Source organism: Hippocampus zosterae, chromosome 16, assembly GCF_025434085.1.
Source record: "Hippocampus zosterae strain Florida chromosome 16, ASM2543408v3, whole genome shotgun sequence".
Lineage (NCBI taxonomy): Eukaryota > Metazoa > Chordata > Actinopteri > Syngnathiformes > Syngnathidae > Hippocampus > Hippocampus zosterae.
The window spans coordinates 9306756-9333955 of record NC_067466.1 but is presented as its reverse complement, the minus strand read 5'-3'; the positions used below and the strand labels follow the sequence as shown (position 1 = coordinate 9333955).

Genomic DNA, 27200 nt, shown 5'->3' with positions numbered 1-27200 from the left:
AGTTTATTTTGATCGCCTCGGGATTTGTCAACAAAATGGCGTACCTCGGAAGGGGGCGTGGTGAGCAGCACAGCGGGTGTTCATGGATGCTCACTGCTGATTTGATCAAACACGGAGTGGACCCAGGACAACCCACTTGAAAGCGACTTTACTCATTCTCATTCGGAATGTTATTTGGTGCATTTATTCCTAACTGTGTTGAGGAGGTCAGTACTATGGAAAGCCTCTTGAACACGTTTTCAGCATTCTTAATCCAAAGAGATTTCTTTTGCATCCATTTTCTGCACCATTTATTCTCATTCAGGTCACAGGTGAACTGCAGCCCATCTCAGTTGATTTTTAGATGAGGGTGTTCATCAGCCACTGTAATAGTGCACATGGATAAACAACCAATCACATCCACATTGACAACCAAAGGACAAATTTTGAGTCTTTAGTGAACCTAACACATGTTTTTTGGAATGTGGGTGTAAACCAGAGTACCCGGAGAAAACAACAAAAATATGCAAACTTCGCAAAGGAAGGCCAGAGCCTGGATTTCAACCCCGAATTTCTGAACCGTGATGTGAATGTGAAAATCACTCGGTCACCGTGCTACTGGTTTTCGTGAATAAGTTAAATACTTTATTTTTCTTGATTTGATTTGTTATTACTGGCCCCATCTTGTCATGAATAATAATCAAGCAAATTAATTTTAAATACATGACACCAAATTCCAAATCCCCAGAAAAGTATTGGACAAGTAGCGATATCGCACAAATGTAATAGTAAACATACTGACACAAAATGGAATTGATCAAGAAAATACTGGACATTGTATATTACCATAACTACATCAATTCGCTAAAAGTGTAGCACATGGAAAGAAAAGGACTGTAGCACGTGTGAACCTTATTTTGTGTTTCACAACTTTGAAATACAGACGTTGAATCAAAACAGGGAAATGATGACTTCTGAAAGTTTGAATGCTATTAAACTGTGCTCTTAACATAACTTTTATCACCACTGACCTCAGATCATGGATGTACAGTATTATATATATCGGGCATGTTGAAGGTTCCTGGTCAGTGTTTCAACATTCAATAAAATCAAACAAGCAGTTGCAACAGAGCTGAGAAATTTAATATTTGTAAAAGTGCCTCTAAACTGCCTATTAGGTATACAATTTGATGTGACAGTTTTAACAGGTCAAGTTCTTATTGACTGAAATGGTTTGGAGTCAAAAGTTACATACGCGGCTGGACAAACATATTAATGCCCTGTAGTGATAACTAATGACATTATGACGTTAGGATGTCATATTAAATATAATGATTTGAAAAGGGTGGACTTTTTTCACAGTTACGGTCCTATTTTGTATTCAACCACAATACAACAATCACAGTTGTATGGCAATAAAAGCTTCCTCAAAAGCCTAAAACACAAATAACCGATTGAATTATCAACATTCCTGGTGAAGTTCTCAGTTTTCTGATATAAATCTTTCTAAATATTGCTTTATTTTAAACGCGCACACATGCAAAAAAAAGAATTTCTGACAATAAACATTAACCAAAAATAAACCCCATTCAGACTTGGGATATCACTAACTCAGAGGTTTTGTGTAAGAAGTGATATTGCACTGCTTTAAAAAATAAAACGAATAAGATATCACGCTGGAGTCTAACATCGATCAGTACACCCACGAGACAGGCACCCACTGCGGAGTGGAGGTGACCTGCTCCAAGGTTTCTTCCACGACTTTCACACTCTCGTCAACATCGTTGTTGACAATGATCAGATCAAAGAAGTGTCTGTAGGCCGTCAGGATGGCGTCGGACTCCTTCTGGATCATTGTCAGATTTTCCGTCTAGGATGATAAAATGCAGACGATTAGCTGGTGGAGTCAAATATCCTCGTCGGCTATTAGAATAAGGACGTCTCACCTGAGTAGCCGTGTTGGTGGGTGCAATGAAGACCATAAGAGGGGCAAAATCAGCAGTCCGCAAAACCTTCAACGTCTGCCAAGAAATGAAGAAAAGAATGAAAAATACTGGGGAAAAAATGAGCTAGAATAGTTTTTCATAAATTTATTGCATACGCCTACTGTAATTATGACTTTGTTAATGCATTAGGTTAGGAACAGAAACTATACACGCGCTACCTCAAGATTCAATGTGGTGTAACGGAATTCAGTCAACACTGAGGGCCCAACGAGTACAATACAAACCTGTGGTTCTACATCCAGCAGTGCAATTTTGCCCTGCTCGTGGATCTTCTGGATGGTCTCAATTTTGGTGCCAAACATATTTCCCTGGAAGCTGCCGTACTCAAGCAACGCATTTTCGGAGATGCACTTTGTCATGGCGTCGTTGGAGATGAAATAATATTCCTGCCCATTCTCCTCATCCTTCCGTTGCGTTCTGGTTGTGTCTGTAGATGTAAAGTTAGAATTGTGAAACTCAAATCTCTTCCGTGTTGTGCATACAATTGGTTGATCTTCTGTACTACTTACGTGGAACAGGATAAGAAAATTTCTCCGGATATTTTTTCAGCAATGAATTTTTAATGTGACTCCTGCCTACACCAGGTGCACCTGAAACATCAAATTCAAAACACATTTCATTGCTCTCCAATGATGACCAGCATCAAAATATTGCATGTTATTATTCAAAGATTATTAACTCGTTCAGTGCCGGCCATTTTAAGAATGTTCTTTTTCACTAGAATGAATCAAAAACTCAGATGAGCAGATTAGAAAATGAATGGATGGTTGAATAAAAACTGCACATTTCCAAAGTAGAAGAAGAATGTAACTTACCAATGAGCACCAAAGTTTTCCGTTTGAAAGCAGGGAGCCGGACAACCTCCTCGTAAGAAATCACATCCAACTGGTCAAAAACTGAAATAACGTTTGGTTGTGAGCAAACAACACAATGGTGGGGAAAAAGAAAAAACATGGTCCCGGTTATAAACTCACTTGAGCTGTGCTTAGCCAGGTACTTGTCTTTGCACTTCTTTTTCTTTCCGAAGGGGCTCCAGGACTGACTGTCTTTGGCTTTGCTTTTACTTGCCACTCTCCTGTCGGGGGAAACAAAGTTTTGTGCAACGTGCTGAAACAAGGGTAAAAACAATTGTGTCAAGCCTGAGACGGTCCCAAAACACGTTAACTGCATGAAATACCAATCCTGTGCACGCACAAACATGTTTCAAATCAATGCGAAAATGAATACATGCCAATTGAAGCTTCAAGCTATTTTCTGATGGTTCTAATTCACAAGATTTCAACCACAGCTCAGCTGAATGTTATCATCATCCAATTGTGAAGAATTTTCTTGTGTTCACCAAGATAGGAAGCTTTTCAAAGGAGGAGTACTCATTCTTGCAAAGCATTGATGTGCCATTCATCCGAGCACTTCCCGAGCTTCACAGACTGTCCCGGTGTTGTTCATAGGCCCATAAAGGACCAAATTTGCATGGTATAATATTTACATAATGGCTTTTTTTTAATCTGATCTAATGCTATGAAGATTAGAAACGGTGGCCTTGCAAAAGTATTCCACCCTCTTGAGCTTTTTGTGGCAGAAAGTCAAAAAGAAAAAGTGGAACCAACACATTGGCACGGCAATGTGTGCGCGTGTGTATATATAAGAAGCTTAATGTTCATCATCTAAAAATTATGACATTAAAATGAAATGATATATTTGTCCAACCATTCCTGGAGCTCCGGCGATGGTATTAGTCCAGCGAAGTTGGCAGCACTGCTCTCTACTGTACCCTGCCACCAGTTGGGATCCTGTTTGTTGATGATTTGGATGATGTCACCAGTTTGAAAACGTAGCCCGGCCTCTTTGCACGGGATGAGTTCATCGGTGGAGGGGTCATAGTTAAACTGGGCCCTCATGTACGTCTGCAAATCGAGAGGATAACACAGTGAGTTTGGAAGTGTAGATGAGTACAATTTCATTTTGTGCGTTGCCAGCGTGTAACAAAATAATAATACCGTATTGGCCCGAATATAAGACAGCCCTGATTATAAGACGACCCCCTCTTTTTCACATTTTTAATTTGGTGTTCAAAAAAATACTTTTTGAACACCAAATTAATTTTTATTCAGAAAATAATTACAGCACATCTGAAACAAATTATTCTAACAATATATTTGAGAGAAAAAGCATGTTATTTTGCCTCATTCAAATCTTAATGTCTGAACATTTAAATATGTAAACTAAAATGCACTCGCATTTGTAAATGAATGGTTTCTGGTTTTTGAAATGTAAATTACATCATATCTTCTTCTCAGCTGCCGGTTAACCTGGCCGATCTTCGACCCACTTTTCTCCAGATTGTTTTCTGTTATCTCTTCTATTATTTTCTTCTCTTTTCTTTCTTACCGCAATTTTTAAATTTTTTTTTCTTCGTGCGACCGCTATTTTTATTTTTAAAAATTAAAAAAAAAAAAATAATTATTTTTATTTTGTGACAGGGTTTCGCCTTGGCCTGGAGAGTCAAGTCCAGCATTCGCTTCAATGATATCTGGCGCCATCTAGCGTCGTGAATGGGTATAAGGTCTAGACCCGAATATAAGACGACCCCCACTTTTTAGCATTCGCTTCAATGATATCTGGCGCCATCTAGCGTCGTGAATGGATATAATGTCTAAACTCCGAATATAAGACGACCCCCACTTTTTCAGTCTTATTTCAATGTAAAAAACACAGTCTTATATTCGGGCCAATACAGTAGATGCTTTTATGGTAGAGTGGATACAGACTCTCAGTGTTAACAAAAATAAACATATGTACTACTTGTATGAAATACAGGATTAAAAATACTACACTTATACATATATCCAATGCAAGAGTGCATTGTTGCTTTTACAAAAATTACGAAAAAAAACATTTAGTGTTGATTATCATGGCCAAAGGGATTAAGAAACTCTTCCCAAAGAGTCGCAGTGAGCCGGATCAAATTTGATACAAAAACATGAATTCGGTTTTACATTCTACATTCCCGTTGAAAATTATGAACCATCAAAAGCTTACTGAAATTGAGAGCTGATCTAATAAAATGTATTAATCACTACTATGAATGGGATATTTGAAGGATACTTTGTATTAATGCGGCCGTTGGATTAAACGCGTGAGGAAATATGATATTACTAATAGTACTTAGAGGGTTGAAAGAAACACACTAACTACGATTGTCTTGGCCAGTGTCCACTACTTTAAGAGTCACCTTGGATTTTCATCGATTAAGAGAAGATTCACCTAGCGGGCAAAATGTACAGAAAATAATATCGGAAAAGATAGCAAAGCCATGAATCTGTTAAAATATTTCCCACGCTACTGTTTTGAGGCAAGTTTTCAATGTTTCTAGATTACCTCACAAGCTTTGGAGCGGCTTTTTTGGTTGGAAACAATCTTCATTGTGACTATTCCGTTTGTTTCTTTCTGCAGGAAAAAAAAGGCACAGTTTAATTAATGTGTTTTGCGTGTTTCTCTTAATAACTGCGATGATTAATTGAGTGTTAACTCACCAAAATCTTTTGCAGCTGATCGACTGTTTGGTTAGTCACACTTTTGCCATTGATTTCTGCTATCTCATCCCCTTCGTGCAGGGATCCTGGAAAAAAAGGGAAGAAATGAAATGTATTAACAGCATCACAGCTTGAGGAAAACACAACCATATATCAAAATGTCATGACAGCCCTCTCAGCAAGGGTTTTAACCAAACCCCACTGTCAGGTCAATTTTGATTTACTACCTTGTCTATGTATAAATCCTCCGTGCAAAATTCTTGCTACTGTGCACCTTTGCTTGTCATTCATTTTCAGAGTGACTCCCTGTAGAGAAAAGATGATGTTGAGGGACAAATGAGGGGCAATCAAGCAACATGAATCCACATGGTAAATTTGCTGAAATAAAAATAATGTAGATGTGTTGCAAATATCAGATGTACCATTGGCTCCGAGGGATTTTTTTCAAACATGACTTCTTTCATTTTGGTCAGCTCAGTACCATTCACATATTTGGCACTTCCATTGCTATAGACCTCAGCACCTTTATTCTCAAATGTTTGCATGGCTACCTGCAAAACATAAATAAATAAAAAGCAAGGAGAGAGAGAAAGAGAGAGAAAATATCATTATACTGCAAAAAAAAAGAGAATCTTGCATCAGGATTTTTTTCCTAAAAGTTACAGGGAAAGCCTTTTGCTATTTGCTCATGTTTTATTTGCAGTTTCGACACATGTTATCGGTTGAAAATTAACCCAACATTATAACACCTCATTTAACACATCCAATGACCTGGTCCGACAGGTTCGTGTGGTCATGGATACCACCGTGTCATCAAGGGATCCCGTCAGACAACAGCAGTAAATCGAGAGTACTGTCTTGGATGACAATTACAAATAAGTCATTTTTAAGGCTTCCATTCAATATGGGTTGCAAAGATTAGGTCGGATGTGAATTCATGACCTGCACTTGAAAACTAAATGAACTGGAATCAACATGACTGAAAACTGAAACCCTTGTTTTGCCCCTCCCCCCGCTCCCTCCAAAGGGCAAACAGGGAGGCCTCTAATCAAATCTCCACTGGTTAATAGACAACGGAAACAATATGAAAATCTATTCATTAACACCACAGAGAGTAGGAACTAGATACAGTAGTGACATAAAATTTGAAATGTATTCTATCTTTTGATGTTGGTGAAGACAGTGACAACACTAAATCCCAGATGCTATGAAAGTATGCCCCCTAGCGGTTATATGCACAACAGGGGATGACATAAGAGCTATCAGGTTGGACATTTCAGGCAAGGTCATAAAATATCCATCCATTTTCTGAACTGCTTATCCTCATGAGCACCGCAGGCGTGCTGGAGACTGGTTTAGCAGCCACTAACAGGGAGGTATTATTGAGGTTTCCAAAGAAACAGAAAATATCATTTATAATAAATAAACTACTACAGCCAAACTTCATACTTGGCATCTGAGCATAATGTTCCTTTCTTGTCTTAAACCTGCAGGGAACGGTTGACTGAATGGATGCCTAGTTCCATGCAATGTGATATTTAATTCCCGGCCTTGTGCTATTTGAGTTTAACAGACGGGTGACAGAGGAAAATATTTGCAGTTACATCAAGAGATTGAATGACACTGTGTGAAATCACAAACGTCATACTATACTGGTCCTCAACTGTGTGTGTGGTGCGAATAAGCAAGACCATGTTGAAACCACAAACACTTGGGAATGTTCTGCAAATTTCATCAATAGATGATACTGCCCCGCACAATCCACAGTTATGTGATAATGGACAATGAGTGGAGTGAAAGTCCTTTCTAAATGCCGGTGTTGGGTGTGACCCAGCTATAGGACAAACAACTAGCCTTCAGGAAAGGGAACCTTTTGGTATCCGCTAAGTTGGTCAAAAGCAAGTGCTTCCTGGCCCACTATCTATACCTAATTTACACAAAAGACTGCATCAAGCATGTTTCTGAATAAATAAGAACACACTCTCAACCTAGTTTGACATTAAAAAAAGACCTTTGCATTTAACATGATTAACTATTATTGATCTTTTTTTCCCCCTTCAGATTTTTGGGAGTTGAAAATCAACAATTGGCCTAAAATACAGCTGGACCTTAAAATGGCAAATAATAGCTCTATTGGCTTAAACCCTTCCCCTTAATTTCCCACTTTTGGTGTTCCTGTGATAAACAGCAGCCCTAAAATGCATGTTCCAAATAATCCTCCTAAATGCTGACGTTACTATACTTGCCACTAAGCATATTGCTTAGTTGACTTTTGTTGTTGTTCCCTAGCGATCCTAATGCGACCTTTGACCAACATTATGCTCAGCAGTCTCCAGTGTGACGACCTCACTTACTAAATCAGCATTATGCAGAAGACAAAAGTGCTGAGGTAAGAAAAAAAAAGTTTCCTTCCTTTGTCACATTCCTATGTACCTCACCGCCGAGTTGGCAATTTCAATCGATCTATTTTAACAGATCTTTTAACTAGTTATATTAACATGATTTCTCGTTATGACAATTCTTTGCACCATAATCTATTTAAAATAAACAAGTTGTGTATGTCTCGGACAGACTGCTACCATATGATGCAATCAACAACCACTCACTATAGCCTCAAGAGATCCTACTCTGAGTGGAAAACACTGCAATGCTGTATTCTAAAGTTCACTGAACAAACCACCAAAAGACGATGACGTTATCACAAAAATAAACGTAGATTATTCATGACAGAAACTTGTTTACCCCTCAGCTGTTACAAGATTTCCATGTGTATTTTTGGAAAGCGAGTGCAGAAGTGGGAAAGCTTTGGCCATGTCTGCTGGATCCAGTTCAGGCTGAGTGGGCAACTCAGTTGAGGTGACTCAGCTTTCAACCCAATACATTCTATCATTATCCCCTTTGACTTTTTGGGGCCAAGGTGTTCAATTGTGCTGCAAAAAGGAATATTTCTTCGAATTATCTGAAAGCCAAAACCTTTCCCTCCCCACTTCCAACTGTAAGACAAAACAACAGTCATGTGCTGCACCACATCCCCGGAAGCAAACAGAGAAATCCCGAGTATTTAAAGATGAAATGCAAAAGCGACAACTTACCTTGTCAGTCTTTGGTTTGTTTTGCAGAAGCTGCTCTAGGTAGAGATCGGAGAGGGCTGTCCGGACGGAGTCCACGGGCTCCAATATGACAGTAGGTTCGTTTTTATTGGATTTTAGCGTCATCTTTCAGAAAGAAAGGAGAGGGGGGAAAAAAAATCTGTGAACCCGATTTGCCGCCCTGTGCAAGGTCCGCAAGAGGCTGGCTCGAAAAAAAATGCTGCGAGATAGGAAACGGCTGATAACGAAAGCTGACGATATAATGTCACTCTGATAAAGGTACAAGGTTCTGATCGGTCGCGGGCGATCTCCACGAGAGCCACTGCGGGAACACAGCTGACAGAGCAAGGAAACAGGGGCAGGCTCGTGCTGCCTTCACGTGCTCACCACAAGATCCCAAATTTGAATGTTCACTCTAACACCATGTGAAATTGATTTTTTTATGAAGTTAAATGGGACGCTGCACCGTGTTTTTCTGTGGTAGTGTGTTGTAATGGTTCATATTAAGGCGGTGCGTTTTGTGTTTGCATTTGTACACATGCTTGTATTTGTCATGTTCTAGGACAGGGATAAGCAAATGCTAAAATGGGGCGGGGGGTCAGCAGTGGTACTTGGGGACGACATAGCACCAAGCACTTCCTAACTAGATATATGACAAAAATGCAATTTTAATGCAGATATTGTGGTGCATAAGTGCAAAAGACATGCCCTTAATATATTTCATTTTCATAGTCAGCCTACATTTCTCGATGCATATAAAAAAGATCGACGATCCAAAAATAAAACCTAAAATCCGAAAAAAATACTTGTATAATGTTCCAAGAGCACAATAATCTTCGCATTAGAATTATATAAAAAAGTAACAAGAGAGCCACAGCAGAAGGATGAAAGAGACACATGTCTCTAAACTCGTGAAGATGCAGATCCCTTTTAGATTGAAATATATTTTAATGCACCACCCTCGATGCTTTTTGTTTTAATTTGCACTTTGTTGTTTGTACTACACGATTAATACAAGTGATGTGTGAAATTTGCTGCTGTGATTACTTTAGATCCAGTGCGAGGTATCGCTCTATGACTTATAAACACCACAATTTATTTGTTTCTTCGAACAGCAGATCGTTCTATATGACGAAGTGCAAGCCTCCACAACCATTAACACACGTGCATTACATTTCAAAAGATTGGAACGAGGTACCGAATTAAATGTCCAGTGAAGGGTGGTTCTCATCGCCCGTCTTCGCGACTATAAAAGATCAAATATCCGACTGACATTGAAGGTAGCACGCCGCTGCCGTCTGTCCGAGCCCATGCGAATTATCACAGTCAATATTCTCACAGGGCGGCCCGGTAGTCCAGTGGTTAGCACGTGGGCTTCACAGTGCAGAGGTACCGGGTTCGATTCCAGCTCCGGCCTCCCTGTGTGGAGTTTGCATGTTCTCCCCGGGCCTGCGTGGGTTTTCTCCGGGTGCTCCGGTTTCCTCCCACATTCCAAAAACATGCGTGGCAGGCCGATGGAACACTCTAAATTGTCCCTAGGTGTGAGTGTGAGTGCGACTGGTTGTTCGTCTCTGTGTGCCCTGCGATTGGCTGGCAACCGATTCAGGGTGTCCCCCGCCTACTGCCCGGAGACGGCTGGGACGGGCTCCAGCACCCCCCGCGACCCTAGTGAGGATCAAGCGGTACGGAAGATGAATGAATGAATGAATATTCTCACAATCAAACAGGCCATATTGCAACATTTTACACTTGTCTGGGTGCCAATTCAAAGACAGAGATAAACAGTTTGAAATCAGACAATATTGCAGAATGGAATTCGGAGAATGAATCCAAACACGGATGGGTTGATACCAAATGACAAGGAAAGAATGCCCTCCAGGGTAAAGCGAAAAAAAACCCCGTTTTTTTATATCGATTAACTGCACCAAAGGCTGATTTGACAGAACGTACGAAATTTGACCCTTGACAAGCAAGGATTTATTATTATCCTATGTTGAATTGCATTGTGTGTACTGTACGTGTCTTTTATCAACTTTAAATGTCCATATCGCGTTCAGCGTTTTTCCCCCTCGGAATTTCAAACTCAAATACAAGACCTTTTTAATCTGGGTTAACTGGCGCTGTTTAGTAAAAAAATAAATAAATAAATAAAATCCTGACTATTTGAGGACGTAATCGGAAAATTAGTAAAACACAATAGCCTGTTTTACGGTTTCTGATTCAGTATTGGCAGCAGCGCTCTGGGTACTGTTACAAAACAGTGACATCTTCTGGTCAATACGACTACTACTAATCCAAAAAAAAAACACTACAACAACTATTGTACTACTACGACTAGCCTATTACTGAAACAACCATTGATATTTAAACATGACCAACCACAACTTTGTCCATTTACTAATATCTCAGTTTGGTACGCAACATTACCACACAAAAAAATCTAGTTCTTATACTGTATGTGATTTTTTTAAAGCAGTTCCTAATGGAAATTGGGCCTGTGTCTTTAAGAATATGTTCCAAGTTGCCTTTAGGCCAAAGTACGCCTGCAGGTATTACTGTACCGTTTATGCGAATTCGCTCAGTATGCGCACTCCACTATGCACAAGTACCACGTTATCGATTCGAATCGCATGTAAATTCTAACGAGTTTCATATCTAATCCAGGCCACGCGTTACAACCCCGGTCCACCTGTAACGAGAAATTCGATTTGATGAAAGGAAGCAAAGCGCAAGATAGGAGACAGCGGTGCGGTTAATGAACACATTCGTCAGTCAGTGCCGGGGTGAGTGCGCAGTGCCTCAACAGTTGCATTAAAAAATTCTGAAACTGAGTGCTTTTATTGTGAGAGAGGTGCTGTGCGGGATTAGACATGATCGGGATGCTGAGCAGGAGCATACGAGCCGGTGCTACGCAAAAACAGAGTCTCTGCGCTCTAAACCGGACTACATGGAGAAACAAAAAGCTCGTCCGCGGATACGCTGCCCCACCGGCAACTTTGCACTTACATGAAGACTGTTTGGGTGAGTTCTGGAATATTCGTTGAAAAGACAAAAGCTGCTGTTAACGCTCCTCCTCTTCATGCATGTACCAGAACTCCACTACAGAGGAAGTCGGATGCATTTGGACTACGTCTGGTTGAGGGATCACTGCCGCTCTGACACGTCGTTCAACTTCAAAACAAACCAGAGAAATTTGGACACCGGAAGTATTGACCTCAACATTCGCCCCGATCACAGCACAGTGGAAGATGACCACCTCATCCTTACTTGTAAGGCTATTCTGGTTACAGTACTGCGGCAGTACTACTGTAGTAACTTACTACTGCCAACTATCTATCCACTCATAAACTCAAAGTCCAGTGATCCCTCTCTACTTCGTGATTCACTTCTTGCGGATTCAGTGCATCGCGGATCTTTCAAAAATTTTCACCCCCCAATAAAAAGCGAAAATGCCACAAAAGGGCCACGAGAGGCATCGAAAGTCGGCAAAACAACAGCGAGTCACGTAGAGCAACATATACAGTACTACATTTATATTTAATGATTGTTTACTGTATTATAGATAAAGTACATTTTATATCTATATATAGGTTTTACTGTTCAGTGCTTTCTACCGTCTTTGTTACCGATTAGTTTTACTGTTTATTGTATATGTTAAATTGGTCCATGTACAGCACTTTGTATGCAGCGATGGCTGTTCGAAAGCTATTTAAATACAATGGAATTGAATATATAATATATACAGTATATTAGTACAGTATATAGCATTAAGTAATGTTAATTACTACAGACATACAAACACTTCTTTACTTCTACATGCATGCACACCATTAAATTTGGCCTTATAAATATTATATATACACATGTACATTATAGCTCTACATCCATCAGGGGAATACCTACTTCGTGGATTTTCCTCTTTCGTGGGGCTTTCTGGTCCCCATTAACTGCGATAAGCGAGGGATCACTGTGTATAAATCTAATTTGTAACTCTTCATTGCAATAATTATCTGTGTCAAAGTCAAGTCTACGATAGCCTCCCTCTTTTCTTCCCTGAATTGCCACCATGAGAGCAGTGTGAGCCACAAACTCCCGTCAGGCTGCTGAATAAAAATAACAACAATAATAATAATTAAATGATGTGAAAGACAATTGTAAATAGCACTGCGATTTATCCATTTTGTGTTTATATTGCACTTAATTGAACAGTGTTTGTTGTTTGAGAGTTAAGCTCACTGTTTAAAGGTTAGCGGTGTTCCTTAGGTGTGTTCATTTTAATGTCAAATTAACAGCCAGTTAAAGTTAAATGAGTTTTGATATGCAGTTAAAGTTATTCATTCATTCATCTTCCGAGCCGCTTGATCCCCACTAGGGTCGCGGGGGGTGCTGGAGCCTATCCCAGCTGTCTTCGGGCAGCAGGCGGGGGACACCCTGAATTGTTTGCCAGCCAATCACAGGGCACACAGAGACGAACAAACATCCACGCTCACACTCACACCCAGGGACAATTTAGAGTGTTCAATCAGCCTGCCATGCATGTTTTTGGAATGTGGGAGGAAACCGGAGCACCCGGAGAAAACCCACGCAGGCCCGGGGAGATCATGCAAACTCCACACAGGGAGGCCGGAGCTGGAATCGAACCCGGTAACACTGCACTGTGAAGCCGACGTGCTAACCACTGGACTACCGGGCCGTCCCAGTTAAAGTTACCATTTGGTTAAATTTACTTAAACAGTGGGTAAATAAGAACCAAATTTTGAACAAACAGGCATAGTGTTCTGGAAATCTTCTGTTGTAATGCATCGGTTTGCATCATTTCACATTTGTAGTAGCTTTTTTTTATTTTGTTTTGCGTTTTTCTCTTTTCTTGTTGTTTTTCATTTATGTGTTAGATATTGTAGTTTGCAGCATTCGGCCTATGGCAGTATTGCTTACTTGCAGCGTTTTTGTTTTGCGGTTGTCTTTTAGATCTTTAGATTGTTTGTGTTTGCAGCACATTTGCCCTGTCAACCACCCGTCCTCCCGACATTGTTGTGTCAATCATCCACAACTATCACCTATTCTTACAACATGAAAATGAACATCAGCCTGTTTCAAGGATAACTGCAGTTTCGACAAGCTGAAAACCTGTTTCTCTTCTGGCATGGCCAGTATGTTCGCTTATTTACACCCTCTCCTTCACCTCACATATCAACCACGTCACTCGTTCTGCATATTATCATCTTCGAAACATCCACCGGCTCCGCTCTTCTCTCATTCCTCAGTCCACTGCTATACTTGTACACACCCTTGTCACCTCGCGACTCGATTACTGTAATTCCCTTCTGTTTGGTCTCCCTCAAAAAACCCTCCATAAGCTTCAGCTGGTCCAAAATTCAGCCGCCCGCATTATCACACTCACGCCATACATAAACCATATTACACCTGTCCTTCAACATCTCCACCGGCTCCTCATTTTACACCGCATTCAATATAAAATCCTGCTCCTCACATTCAAATCCATTCATGACCTAGCCCCTCCATACCTATCTGACCTCATCCATATTCCTACGCCTGTCCGCTCTCTTCGTTCCTCCTCCTCTGTCCTCCTCTCTGTCCCCGCTGCTCGCCTCGTCACCATGGGAAATAGAGCCTTCAGTCGCTCTGCTCCAGCAGCTTTGGAACTCACTCCCAGTTGACCTTCGTAATTCAGACTCACTAACACATTTCAAATCCCGCCTCAAAACACATCTATTTCGACAAGCCTATTCACTCAGACCATAAAGCCATTATTTTATTTATTTATTTTTGTTGTATTTTTCCTTATCTTATTTGATGTTGTTTTTAACATTGTACTCGTGATTTTAACTGCTTGTTGTAAGGTGTCCTTGAGTTTCTAGAAAGGCGCCCACAAATAAAATGTATTATTATTATTATTATTATTATTATTATTATTTACCTCACTTGGTAGTTTAACCATTGAAACATGCTTGCCAATGGCATGTTCCATCCTCTGTCAATGCTGATAACTGCATTGCACCGAAAAGGGATGGGCCAACATTCTTCAAGTTGCAATTAACATCCTGTTTAAATCTATCGTGAGTGCAAAGTCAGCTGCACATTTTAGAGGAGACTTTTATTGCTTTGCATTCTTCTGCAGCGTTGCGCCGATGACAGCCATTTGGTGTCGAGAACGTACTTCGCATGCAGCACAATCCGTTTATCTATTCCGGTAATTAACCACACTTTGTACTCTTGACTTTGATATAATAACGCTTTAAACAAAGCATGTGTCAAGCATGTGTGTCAACCAACGTTGTCTTTAAAAGTGCAGCGTCATTCTGATCGTTTTCTGAGCCACACCCTTTGACTCGCTTCCAAATACCGGTAATCATCAAAAGTGAAGTGCCACAAAGATACTTTGTGATTCATATCTGCTGATATGCCCTCTGCTTTAAATATGAGGTCGCTAAACAACGTTTGCTTTTCTGCGCCCTAGGGCCCGGTGGTCATACATCCAAGTACAGCCTTTGCTGGCTAGCTGAGAACAGTTATGAGGGGAAGAAGCAGAGCACCATACAGCCGCGCATTCTTTGGAACGCAGACATCTACAATGACTCCCACGTTGCCTCCTCCAAGTGGGACACATTCATGAGCAGCGATGATGAATTGAAGACGTTTCTGCAGAACTATCTTCTCTATGGGATCGCTTTCGTAGACGATGTCCCTGCTACAGTTGAAGCCACGGAAGCCGTGACTCAGAGAGTTAGTTTAATCAGGTATAAAATACTTTAAAACATTTTTTTTCCTACTTTATTACATGTTTCTTCCTGATATCGGTGACCACATTGCTAAGGAATTGAGCATGTATCCAGACTCGCACATTCCCATATGCATCTGTTGCCGTACTGATCCTCTAGGGAGACGACATATGGAAGAATGTGGTGCTTCACTTCAGATTTTTCCAGGGGAGACACTGCCTACAGCCAGCTGGGTCTTGACCGCCACACTGACACAACTTACTTTCATGAACCATGTGGGTAAGTGGGAGAGGGAATCTTTCTTTAAAGGCACGGTAACATTGTCAATGTGTGCTGCTTGTTACACCTTTTTTTCTCTGCCCCCTCCTCCCCGCCCTCCCTGTAGAATTCAGGTTTTTCACTGTCTAAAGCACGAGGGTACTGGAGGAAGGAATCTGCTTGTTGATGGTTTCTATGCAGCTGAAACCATTCGTCAGCAATCACCAGAACATTTTGAACTGCTTTCGCATGTTCCAATCAGACACGAATTTGTCGAAAGCGATGACGGCCACCATACCCACATGATAGGCGTTGGCCCCATTCTCAATATCTATCCTTGGAATAATGAAGTTTACTTGATTCGGTATGTTGATGATATTATTTTCAAATGTTGTGCCTAATCTGTCGCTGAAGATAACAGTTATATACTATTGGCTATGTATTCAGAAACTCATTTTAAATGATGTGCTTTGATCACTATGATCAGGTCACGGATCACTTAAAAAAAAAAAACGACTCTTGGATACCGCTGCTATTTGATATATAAAAAGTGTTTTTTCTTTGTAGATACAACAACTATGACCGATCCGTGATAAACACGATACCTCACAACGTTGTTCGCCGCTGGTATGTGGCTCATCGACAGTTGACCATGGAACTGAGGCGACCGGAAAATGAGCTGTGGATCAAACTCACTCCAGGAAAAGTAAGACCATTGCCCATTTTTCACCAGTAAATACCCTGTAACAAGAACAAGACGAATGTTACACGCAGATGTGATTGCAATGCAAAATTGACTTTCCCCTCCCTTTCACTTTAGGTGATTTTTATTGACAACTGGCGGGTCATGCATGGCAGGGAGGCTTTCACCGGCGTAAGGCAACTCTGTGGATGCTATCTGAGCAGAGATGACGTTCTAAGCAAGGCACGGGGGTTCGGGCTTCAGGCATGAAGCCAGTCTAAGAGAGCCCCTTAAGCACTTTTCATCTCGCGAAAAGCTTCCAGGCATTAATTGATCTGTTAAGTAAAATCATTAATTACACTGCTTTGTAATTTATATCGATGAATTAAATAGACAGTTGCGACATGAAACCTACACAGGCCAGTGCGGGGTAATCCTCCATGACAACCACGTTAATAATTTCTATTTTTGTGAAAACAGACTTTTTGATACTTACATATACATACACACGAATCTAACGGAGTGTCCTTTGTATGTTTGAAGTGTTGAGGGCAAACAGTTTCAATTGGGGACATTTGCATGCAGAAGCACAAAGATGCAGTCACAGCGCGACTCTTATTCCTTCATTGGCTTTGAAGAGACTGCTGTAATCGTAACCATAGAAACAGCTGAGCATACCGAGGCCCGCTTTGTTGTCCTGGTAATTCAGTGAATGAGAGCAGTCTGTCATCAGGCCGTGCAAGGTGGCCATTTTGATCAATAAGTGCATGTGATGATGTCGCCTTTAGGGGAAAAGGTATTGGAAGGGGGCGGCCCGGTAGTCCAGTGGTTAGCACGTCGGCTTCACAGTGCAGAGGTAACGGGTTCGATTCCAGCTCCGGCCTCCCTGTGTGGAGTTTGCATGTTCTCCCCGGGCCTGCGTGGGTTTTCTCTGGGTGCTCCGGTTTCCTCCCACATTCCAAAAACATGCATGACAGGCTCATTGGACGCTCTAAATTGTCCCTAGGTGTGAGTGTGAGTGCGAATGGCTGTTCGTTTCTGTGTGCCCTGCGATTGGCTGGCAACTGATCCAGGGTGTCCCCCGCCTACTGCCCGAAGACGGCTGGGATAGGCTCCAGCACCCCCCGCCACCCTAGTGAGGATTAAGCGGTTCAGAAAATGGATGGATGGATGGGGTATTGGAAGGAATTCAGAATTTCAAAAGATTTCACACGCAATAATTGAGACGACTGTGTAGAAGGGTAATTGACTACAAATGTAAATATTCAACTCGGATTTCAAACAGGCTGAGCAATGCGTTACCTATTGCATCAGAACAGAAACGGTAGTTAAAATATAACAAAAGAGAGTGGGAGCAGCTGCAACAGCAATGTCCGGAATTGTCTCACCTGATGTGAGATGCATCTTATGTGATTGTTTTTTTTTTTTGGGGGGTGGGGGGGTTAGCACAATCGTTTTTGTATGTTTTGAATGGCTCCCTACAAGAGTTGTTGGTACTATATTGATATTCAATAATAAACATAAAATTCATCCAAATATAATTTTCAGTGCGTGGTGCTTTTGTTAAACAGTTGCTCTTGATTATTATTCGAAATGTTTCACTTAATATCACACCCATTGCTCACCCAATATCAACAGGTGGCCAAAACCTCTCTTTGGGTTATTATTTTGCGAGACTACTGTAAATGATTAAACCAACGTGGTGGTAGTTTCGATGGATAATACCAAACGGGTACAAGATAAGATAAGAAAACCTTTATTAGTCTCGCAATGGAGAAATTCCCAATTTAATTAATGAAGTAATATTACCAAATATATAAATTCTGTACAGGCGCATTTCATTTAAACACATTAAAACCTGCATCAACCACCGAATATTTCATTTGGCTACCGATTATCCACTGAAATATAAATTTGATGACATTTTTCAAGACTCAAAGAGGGTGACAGTGAGTAAGGTCTTTTAAAAGTCAACACAGTCTTTTAAACATGTAGATGTTATGTAGCAGGTGAAGGTGACAGCATTGTGCAATTGATTACCTGTCGATGTCATTTATATGACGCTACTTCGCCAAAAGTTTAGCCACAGCTCATAACTCTGCCTTGCTTGCCTTGTATATCAGTCTGGGTCATGGCTGGTGGTTCAGGAATGAATGTAATTTAATCTCCACCTGGTCGTTATTGGTTGCCTCGAGCTTCTGAAAGTTAAAGCACTGCATCATGCCGCTTATTGCCGGGGGAGGGAATCACTCCCCTGTGATGCATACTTAATAAAGTAAGTTTCACCTTCATCATTTTCACGCAGGACACATAGAAGCCAGCTGATGGAGTGAGGGAGGGGGTAAATCACACAAGATTAATTGTCTATCATTAGCAGAAGGTGACAAAGGTGATTAACGGTGTGAAAAGTGTTGAACAGAGGTGAGTGGAGACTGGACAAGTAGAGGGAGGCTTGTCTTGCTTGTACTACTCATGCATGATAGGTGAGCAAGTTTGAGCCAAGGCCACGCACTGGCAAGTTTGTATGTTTGAGCAGAACTAAACTGTACAATGGAGGATACAGTCTAATTAAATCAATAATACGACTCACTGGTAGGTGATCAGTAATCAGTGACCACCACTGATAAACCATGACACTACACCATGTGCGCTGGGAAAATATAAATGAATCTTTTGACCAAGTAAATTGTTTTTTTGGGGGGGTTGAAAAATTTGTGATTATCCGTCAATCCAGCATGCATGGAGCACAGAGGGCAGAGTGGGTAGGCCCACTCTTACTCCTGCATCTTGAACCCGGATTCCACTTTAGAGCATATTTTCAAAAGCAATGCTCTGACAACACTCGGCATTATAATTCCATGAAAGGCAGATTTGTTTTTATACAGCTTCTGTATGGGATTTTATTAAATGGTCTGGGGTGGGTGTATGTAATTTTGCCTTTGGTGACAATGTCTAATTTTTAACGATTGCATTTGCACTGACTTGAAAAAAAATGGGCATTACCATGGCAACCCGAGATCATCTACTTCGCCTATGACATTCTTGAAGGTCTAGAGTACAACCTTCCACGGTTATATGCTATTGTGAGTTTGACCAATTTTTACAACCGAGGAAGGTGGTAAAAATTAATAGAGAGCCTGGCGGTAAATCGAAAGTGGTTGTGTAACACACAATATAAAGTACATCGTTGAACTTGTGGTGTGACAGAGCAAAGTGTCTGACATTGGAATCATGACGTTATCCTACTAACCAATGTAGTGCATCGGGTGGCTTGATAATAATGAACACATGCATGAATGGTTTCCCAGCCTGCCTTACTGGAGAGCCGACGATAAACTGCATATGCTGAACTGTCTGGTGTAGTGAACTTGGGGGTCTCCTCCCGCTCAAACCAGAGTGCTGCTTTTAGTGTAATTCCTCCACACAGACTCATTCATCCACCCACCATATATACTGTACGTTGTTTCACCACTCAGCAGACTGTAAGGAGTGAATCAGCAATCTGGTCAGCAATGCAATGACCAACTACAAATGTAAATATAGTTTTTTCCCCTAATTCACAATATTTTATCACAAATATTAATAATACATCCTCTTTTCCAAGTAATTGCCGATTTCTCCTTTCTAGGCAGACACTGTGCTGTCAAAACAGATTTTTAAAGACCAAAAGGATGCAGTTCACAAGATAGCCAGCAGGTGACAGAAGAGGCTTTTCGAGTTCGAAAAGTGCGCGTGCAACTGCGCGCGCCAGTGACAGACAGAAGGCGAAGATGCTCATCTTAGCTGAACAAATGCTGATTCCCCTGAACCCCAAAACACCTATCGCCCACCTAACAATATTTCTACAGCTTCTAAAAGAATACATTCAGCGTTCACAAATCCTGACGCTCAATGCGCAAATCACAATGGCACACAGTGGCGTGAAGCATCATCCGACTCGCAAACAACAAGGTACTGCGAGCAAATGCAGTGACACTGAACTATCGTCTTCCATCGGCGTCAAAACGTAAGCAAGTGGTGCTTCTGCCTTAACGATTGACACAACCGTGCAAGTAAACCTGATGAAAAACTGGAGCAGTGACAGTCAGGCGCATGATCTCCTGATTCTTTTGTCGTGTGAGAAATTCACTTCACTGTTGCTATAGGTGACAGAGCATGAATTGTATATGGAGGAGAGCGGGGGAACAGTGGACTTTCTTTTGTGTTGCATCACTATTGTATTCGTTTCCTTTCTAATGGCTTGCAGTTAAAAAAGCATAAAGGAATCATTGTTCCTCAAGGGCACATGGTGAACATTTCCAAGTGATTGTTTTGCCTTACATCTGTGTTCGCAATGTACACAGATGTAAAAGCAATGCTTTTAATAAACTTTTCAGCACACCAAAATGACAAATACTACTACGACAAATAACACCAACTTTTCTTTTTCCTTATATTTCATAGCAGTATGAATCCCCCGTGGCATTATACTGCCCCTTATGGGTCAGTCATGGTACTACGACAGATGTCGTTGGGGCAAGGCTTTGTTGTGGTGTGCTGTGTTGGTCATTTCGAGAATGCCACAAATTTTAAGATCAATTCCACACTTGATGATTATGTACTCATTTTGTGGGGTGTCTCAAATTTAAAAAAAATCCGTTAAAGTTTTGAAAATTACTGTGTGGACACTACACTTTCATTGAAAGATTTTACACTGTTAGAGAGAGTATTTTTTTTTTTGAAACGGCATTCTTGACATTTAATGAAAAGTCGAAGCAGAGAGAATGAGAACTGATTGTTCCCAGGTACCTTCTTTAGTTTCCCCCAGGGGACAATGAGGCTTCCCCAGCACAGCTGTGTGACATTGGCCTTAGACTGTCCTAGGTCTGCCCTGAAGCCTTTTCCTGGAGAGATATGCTCAGATCACCTCACCAGGGTGGCAGTCGTAGCAGATGTCTGAGCCACCTCAACACACTTCAGCCACTTGTATCTGTGACCTTACACTTTTAGTCGCTGCCTTTTGAGCAACTAGTATATTGCGAGCTATGCTTTTTGGCTCTGGCGCATTTGACCAGGATAGGTCAACACAATGCACATGTTGGAGTGGGTTTTCATTGGTTCCTGGAATCGTCACTAACCGGGTCAATACCGACTGGCCTTGTCTGTATGTCACCGATGAACTCCCAACTGATGGAAACACACTTGCATATCTTTGTTCACAGGGTGAAACAAGCGTAGATTACTTGGGCTTCCCGAAATGAGGATATTTATTTCGACCTTTGCTGTAGGAAAAAAGAAAAATCTAAACCTTCTTAAATTTCAAGTGGGTTGTGGCAGTGACGGTATTTTTTACTCGGCACAAATACACTGCATTCGCTCTGGGTCAGTTGACTGGATCACAGGTAATTGCACTTACAGTACATGACGTTAATGAATGATGCCTCGAAGGGGAGTTGTGGCCTTGTAATGGTCACACGGCAAAAACGATATAGAGTAGATGTTAATATTTTATTCGCATCACTGAGTTTCTACTCTTCTACATCTTCTCTCTTTGCAAGCTCTAAGCAGAACGTCATGGCAACACAAATGGCTTGACATTTTATCATGTCGTCGTGGATGAATTTCCCGAAAGGGCTCCATTCATATGACCGGATCCAACTGCTAGCATGTATTGACTGAAAACATTTTGGTGGGCTTTTTCTACCAGCCAAATTAAGGAAACCGGAATATTTACTGTACATGTTGGTTTTCTCTAAATGGAAAAGGTCCAAGCTGTCTTAACATGATTTTAAAATGTAATTATTTTTTTTGTTGCAGTTGTTTAAACAAATGAAATGATTTCACGATAGTCAAAAGTACTCTGTTGGCTGTTTAAACGAACAGAAAGATTCAACGGTATTGAAAGGTACCCTGATGAATAAAAATCTAAACCTTTTTAAAGGTCATAATAGGTAATATAATATATAATATAAAATATATAATATTATATAAAAGTTAATATTCAATAGGTCACTTTTAAGAATCTCTGTCCAGTTTAGGTTCACTCAATGAAGACAATGCATTCAAAGGAAGCATGGTTATCCAAAAAACAAAAAACAGAACCCAAACTCACTAAGCCGAACTGCTGCCACTTTCTTTTCTTTCTTCACAGGAACCACCATCAATTCCTGACCCATGTTAATGCATCTTTTCAATATTTGATGTTGTTATATGGAGTGCTGACAATTGAACACGGAAATGGAAAGCACATTTCATGGTGCTGCTTCAGTGGCTCTGCATCCATCTGCTGAACAGAGTTATGCACTCCAGTTCAGAAAGAGCCGACCCGTGCAAAGAGAAGTACAGGCAAATTCAGCAGCGGCAAGCAAACTCGCTTCCGTTTTCATTCGGTCTCAACCAATGAATTCAAACATGATGATGTTAAAGTATTCCATATGCTACATTGGGAACTATTTCATTATCTTGAAGGTATAAAGATTTCATTTTCTTTTTTGGTTCATCTTGACATGTTCGAAATGATTTATATAGTCCTGGTCCTCTGAAGGTGAACTCACTTAGCAGCGTAATCAACTGTCCAAGTTCTCGGTGCAGGCCGCTGTGAGTAAATTAAACAAAATCAATTAGATGACTCTAAGCTGAACATTAAATCTACTTTACGTCTTGCGAAGGACTTGCAACGTGCCAGACGGTTTAACACACAAAAATCATTTTTTTGGACATAATGAAATGAGTCCTTTTAAGTGTCTCAATAGCCCGTCCTTTCCTTTGAGTACCTTTAGGTGACTTGTTCAAATAAATTGCCTTTCACAGTGGTTAAAGCTAATAGCAGACAAAGTAGTGATGTTACAGTATATGTGTATGTATATATATATATATATATATATATATATATATATATATATATAATATATAATATATTCAATGACCTGCTCACATATTGGTGATACTGACCTCTGGATATGAAGGTCTGGTTATCTCCTTGGAATCAATATGTGACCCCTGACCTTCAATTAGTCTTGCTAATATGTTTTGACTCTCATTGGTCAAAGCTCCACAAGATTAATTAGAGGCATTGATCAACTGTTTGAGAGCTTTTGACCTAATACCATTTCTTTATTTCAATACGCAAATGAGCACATGCACACTGCTGTATCATGTCGGACTGGAGAACAGGCAACTTTAATTCATCTACTTAATTAGGATCTAACTAAGAACAAAACAAGAGCGACAATGAATGGAATGGAGAGGTCTGGAAAACTCACACATGAAGCACAACAGCACGCAAAGCCAATAATGTGACAAGGCGTAGCAGAAGTCAGGGTTCTTAAATATACACCCGAGCTTGATGAGGACATGAGGCGCAGGGAAACGCCCTCCACTCCAGCTGGAGCTGGAACACAATCAATACATGACATGACAGTTTCAATGTGAAAAATCCGGGGTTCATCAACCTTTTTGAAGCTGAGCGCTCGATGCTTACTACAAAGAGCAATCACACACTTCGAAAAAAAAACAAATTGGCTCAACTTATGTTGAATCGTACTACAGGTATTGTTATTATACGTTACATATCACTTCTTCAAAATCCTTCGAAACTCACAATGCCTCATCACTGGAAAGCTATTTTGGGAGCAGAACCTTGGGCTACTCACGTGGTCCTTGGGGGCCACCTGGTGCCCCCGGGAAACACATTGGTGACCCCTGGACTGTCGTTTGTAGAAATGAAGATAATGTTCCTTTTCCCCTCAACTGTGCTGGTACAGGCCTTTCTTTGGCCAGATGCATAATTCATATTAAACCATCCATGTCTCAAAAAAGAAACTATATAAAGCACAAAAAGGGTGAGAATGGGGGAACCATGTCATATATGTCAGTGGCTTCTTTTTGGGAGTTGTTTGCGGATTTTATGTTTCTATTTTCGAGCACTCTCTATTAAAAATGGTATTAGCAATCTGAGCAAAACGGTTTTCCGTGTTTAAGTTGAGGTGAGCAGTAAGCCAATCAAAGTTAATGTTAATGAGAAATCCAGCCATCTCATCGAGCAGGCGTTTCGGACCAAATGGAATCGACCGGAAAAAGGATATGCTGGATATTTTCAACCCAAATGATCTTGCAATTGCAATAAAAAGACATCAACATTTATCATTTAAATTAATAAATGAATACATTGGTGTGGGATGGGATCTTTAAGATAGCTGTGTGTGCCTTACTTCACTTTATCGGTGGATCAGCTTTTGTTTTCTACCAAATAGGTCCATTATCATTAATGAAGAATTTGTACCATTTGAGTTTGGTGGGGTCAGACTTTCCAATAGATTGGTTGTAAAATATGTGGCTCGGCTCAGTCAAGATTGAGAAACCGCTGCAAGAATATGATGTTTGAGTATTGAACTGACGTTAAAGCTATTATCTCAACGCGCCATCATGTGCCTTTAAACGGGGATTTCTGTGCTTGTATGGCTTCTTTTGTTCAAACAGTAGCACCACTGCTGCATCTGTATGCACAGGTCTTTTGCACGAGAGGCCGCAATGAACATCTTGGCGCAAAAATCATTCCAGACGCCTTGAACAGATGACTTTATCAAACCCTTAATTCACAATCCACTGTGGCATGATTCTTGTTAACTTTTAAAAAAGCCCTGGCTGATTTTTTTAATTTATTCATCCATCCATCCATCCATTCATTTTCTGATCCGTTTTATCGTCACAAGGGCTGCGGGCATGCTGGAGCCTATCCCAGCTGTCTTCGGACAGTAGGCGGGGGACACCCTGAACCGGTTGCCAGCCAATCGCCACACACTGACAACCAACCAACCACGCTCACACTCACACTTCGGGACAATTTAGAGTGTTCAATCAGCCTGCCATGCATGTTTTTTTGGAATGTGGGAGGAAACCAGAGTACCCGGAGAAAAGCCACGCAGGCCCGGGGGGAACATGCAAACCTCACACAGGAAGGCCCGGAGCCGGGATCGAACCCACAACCACTGCACTGTGAGATCGACGAGCGAACCATTGGACCACCCGGCCGCGAAGTTATTTATTCATTGGCAAAAATGATTATAAATGCACATAAATGTTAGACTTTCATCCATCCATTTTCTAAACTGCTAATCCTGTTTGAGGTCGCAAGAGGGGGCGTAAAAATGTTGCAAGCATCAGGGTGAAGCTCACCAAGGATGTGTCAGGCCAGCAGTACATCACAGAGATAACACGTGTGTAGTCACTCACATTCGCACTCACGTTCGCACCTTCGAGCCATTCCAAGGTCTCCTGCGGGCGAACCGTGTGGGGAAGAGGCCAAGTAGGCCCGAGATGATTGCGCTTATCAGCCGTCACCAACCTGCTAGCCTACATCTCGACATGTAATGACGCACTGACGTTAGACATCAATAGAAGGCATCTTTGACGTGGAGATTCCTCAATGTTTTTATTGGAAGTTACATTTTAAGGTTGCGGCGCGTGTGTGTGTGCGTGCGTGCATGTGTGTGTGTGTGTGTGTGTGTGTGTTGACAGCCTTCCAACGGACCTCTACGATCAATCTGTGAAATCAATGAGCTGCTTCCACCTGCAGTTCATTGTTTCGCATGAACTACACAACATTTTCGATGTCTCACTCCCACACGAGTTCTTCGCGGCTCTCCGTGCACTCCCATTTCGAGGCTGTTCTGTTCCACTTCACCTTCGGCGCCAAAACACTCCAGTTTGAGTGTGCATCCCGGGGAGAAAAAAAATATATATATGTGAGCATACCTCAATCAGGCAAGAGTGCAAACGCTGACTTGTAATGACGGCGCATTGCCCTTCAACGAAACAAATTAATTATCTGCTACTTAGTATGTCCTCTAATTTTTGACTGCACCCCAAAAAGACTGCAGTGCCACTTTGTCCCCACCTGCAGTAAAAAGTCGATCACTTATCCCGTTAACAACAATTTCATTGGATTCCAATTGGGCACGTTACTCTCGTCGGCTAGAGTTCCTTTGTATCTTTAATGAGGACGGATGGATATAAAGGATATAATATCTCAAGTGCGTACATTTTTTTCAGCCCAATTACCATATTTTCCGGATTATAAGTCGCACAGCCATAAAATGCATAATGAAGAACAAAAACACATATGAGTTGCACTGGAGTATAAGTCGCATTTTGGGGGAAATTTACGTGATAACATACAACCCCAAGAACAGACACGTCGTCTTGAAAGCTAATTTAAAAAAAAAAAAAGAAAACAACATGCTGAAGAAGTGTACAATATGTTAACGTTACATGACGCATAAACGACGAACTGAGAACGTGCCTGGTATGTTCAAGTAACATATTAAGGGTTATTCAGATAACTATAACATAAACAACATGCTAACGCGGTCACCAAACCATCAATGTCACTCCAAATCAGTAAATCCAATGGCATCTTCATCCTCTGTGCCACTTTAAAGCAACTCCAGAGGTAGAAGATGCAGCGCTTCCTCTTATACGTCGCTTACGGCAGACTCATCGTGGTTTTATCAACACAGGTCGAGAGCGGCCTCTTGCGGTTCAATGTGAAATTATATACCGGTAATAATGTTTTAAGAATTTCACACATAAATCACTCCAGAGTATAAGTCGCAAAACTACAAAAAAACTGCGACTTACAGTCCGGAAAATATGGTAAATCCTTTTCCTTAGACTTCTCTTACCGTATATTCTTGTTTGTCTTACTTATGGTGAGCGCCCAGTCGGCCAATCTTAGATAGCTGATGTTTTTACGCATTGTCATCAGATATTTACCTTTTGGGGACTAATACCGCAGGAGAAACCTCAAGGAAAATGAACATGTACGGTAGTGATGTTTTTATTAGTCCTCAAAGGGCAAATGAAAAGACAGCTTTCTTTACTGTATAAGCCTTTATTTGTAAAAAGTCTGTTGTTTGAATGATAACCCTTTTTTT

The 27200-nt window shown here is 41.0% G+C and overlaps 2 protein-coding genes and 1 long non-coding RNA gene across 3 annotated transcripts; 2 read left to right on the top strand and 1 right to left on the bottom strand.

Annotated features, from left to right (window-relative positions):
- Nucleotides 1-1100: 1100 nt before the first annotated feature.
- mpp1 (MAGUK p55 scaffold protein 1) lies at nt 1101-11753 on the bottom strand. The gene is made up of 13 exons (XM_052047557.1): nt 11614-11753; nt 8611-8733; nt 5941-6069; nt 5746-5824; nt 5519-5604; nt 5364-5432; nt 3693-3889; nt 2960-3060; nt 2801-2881; nt 2495-2575; nt 2210-2412; nt 1926-2000; nt 1101-1849 (listed from the first exon to the last, which is right to left on the bottom strand). The coding sequence occupies exons 1-13, from the start codon at nt 11686-11688 to the stop codon at nt 1673-1675; spliced, it is 1476 nt and encodes a 491-aa protein (XP_051903517.1). The 5' UTR covers nt 11689-11753; the 3' UTR covers nt 1101-1672.
- LOC127588728 (uncharacterized) lies at nt 8555-9454 on the top strand. The gene is made up of 2 exons (XR_007959173.1): nt 8555-8701; nt 8887-9454. It is a non-coding gene; the product is annotated as an uncharacterized LOC127588728 (long non-coding RNA).
- On the top strand, nt 10324-17828 carry tmlhe (trimethyllysine hydroxylase, epsilon). Its single transcript, XM_052047558.1, has 7 exons — nt 10324-11628; nt 11700-11876; nt 15086-15365; nt 15507-15626; nt 15733-15969; nt 16173-16311; nt 16426-17828. Exons 1-7 carry the CDS (start codon nt 11478-11480, stop codon nt 16555-16557), a joined length of 1236 nt encoding a protein of 411 aa, XP_051903518.1. The 5' UTR covers nt 10324-11477; the 3' UTR covers nt 16558-17828.
- The last annotated feature ends 9372 nt before the right edge of the window (nt 17829-27200 follow it).

Coding starts and splice junctions, on each gene's coding strand:
- tmlhe (XM_052047558.1), top strand. CDS start 11,478: ATGATCGGGATGCTGAGCAGGAGCATACGAGCCGGTGCTACGCAAAAA. Junction 11,877..15,085: donor TGACCACCTCATCCTTACTT/GTAAGGCTATTC, acceptor TCTGCGCCCTAG/GGCCCGGTGGTCATACATCC. Junction 15,366..15,506: donor CAGAGAGTTAGTTTAATCAG/GTATAAAATACT, acceptor CTGATCCTCTAG/GGAGACGACATATGGAAGAA.
- mpp1 (XM_052047557.1), bottom strand. CDS start 11,688: ATGAAGAGGAGGAGCGTTAACAGCAGCTTTTGTCTTTTCAACGAATAT. Junction 2,882..2,959: donor CCTGGCTAAGCACAGCTCAA/GTGAGTTTATAA, acceptor ACGTTATTTCAG/TTTTTGACCAGTTGGATGTG. Junction 2,576..2,800: donor GAAAACTTTGGTGCTCATTG/GTAAGTTACATT, acceptor TTGATGTTTCAG/GTGCACCTGGTGTAGGCAGG.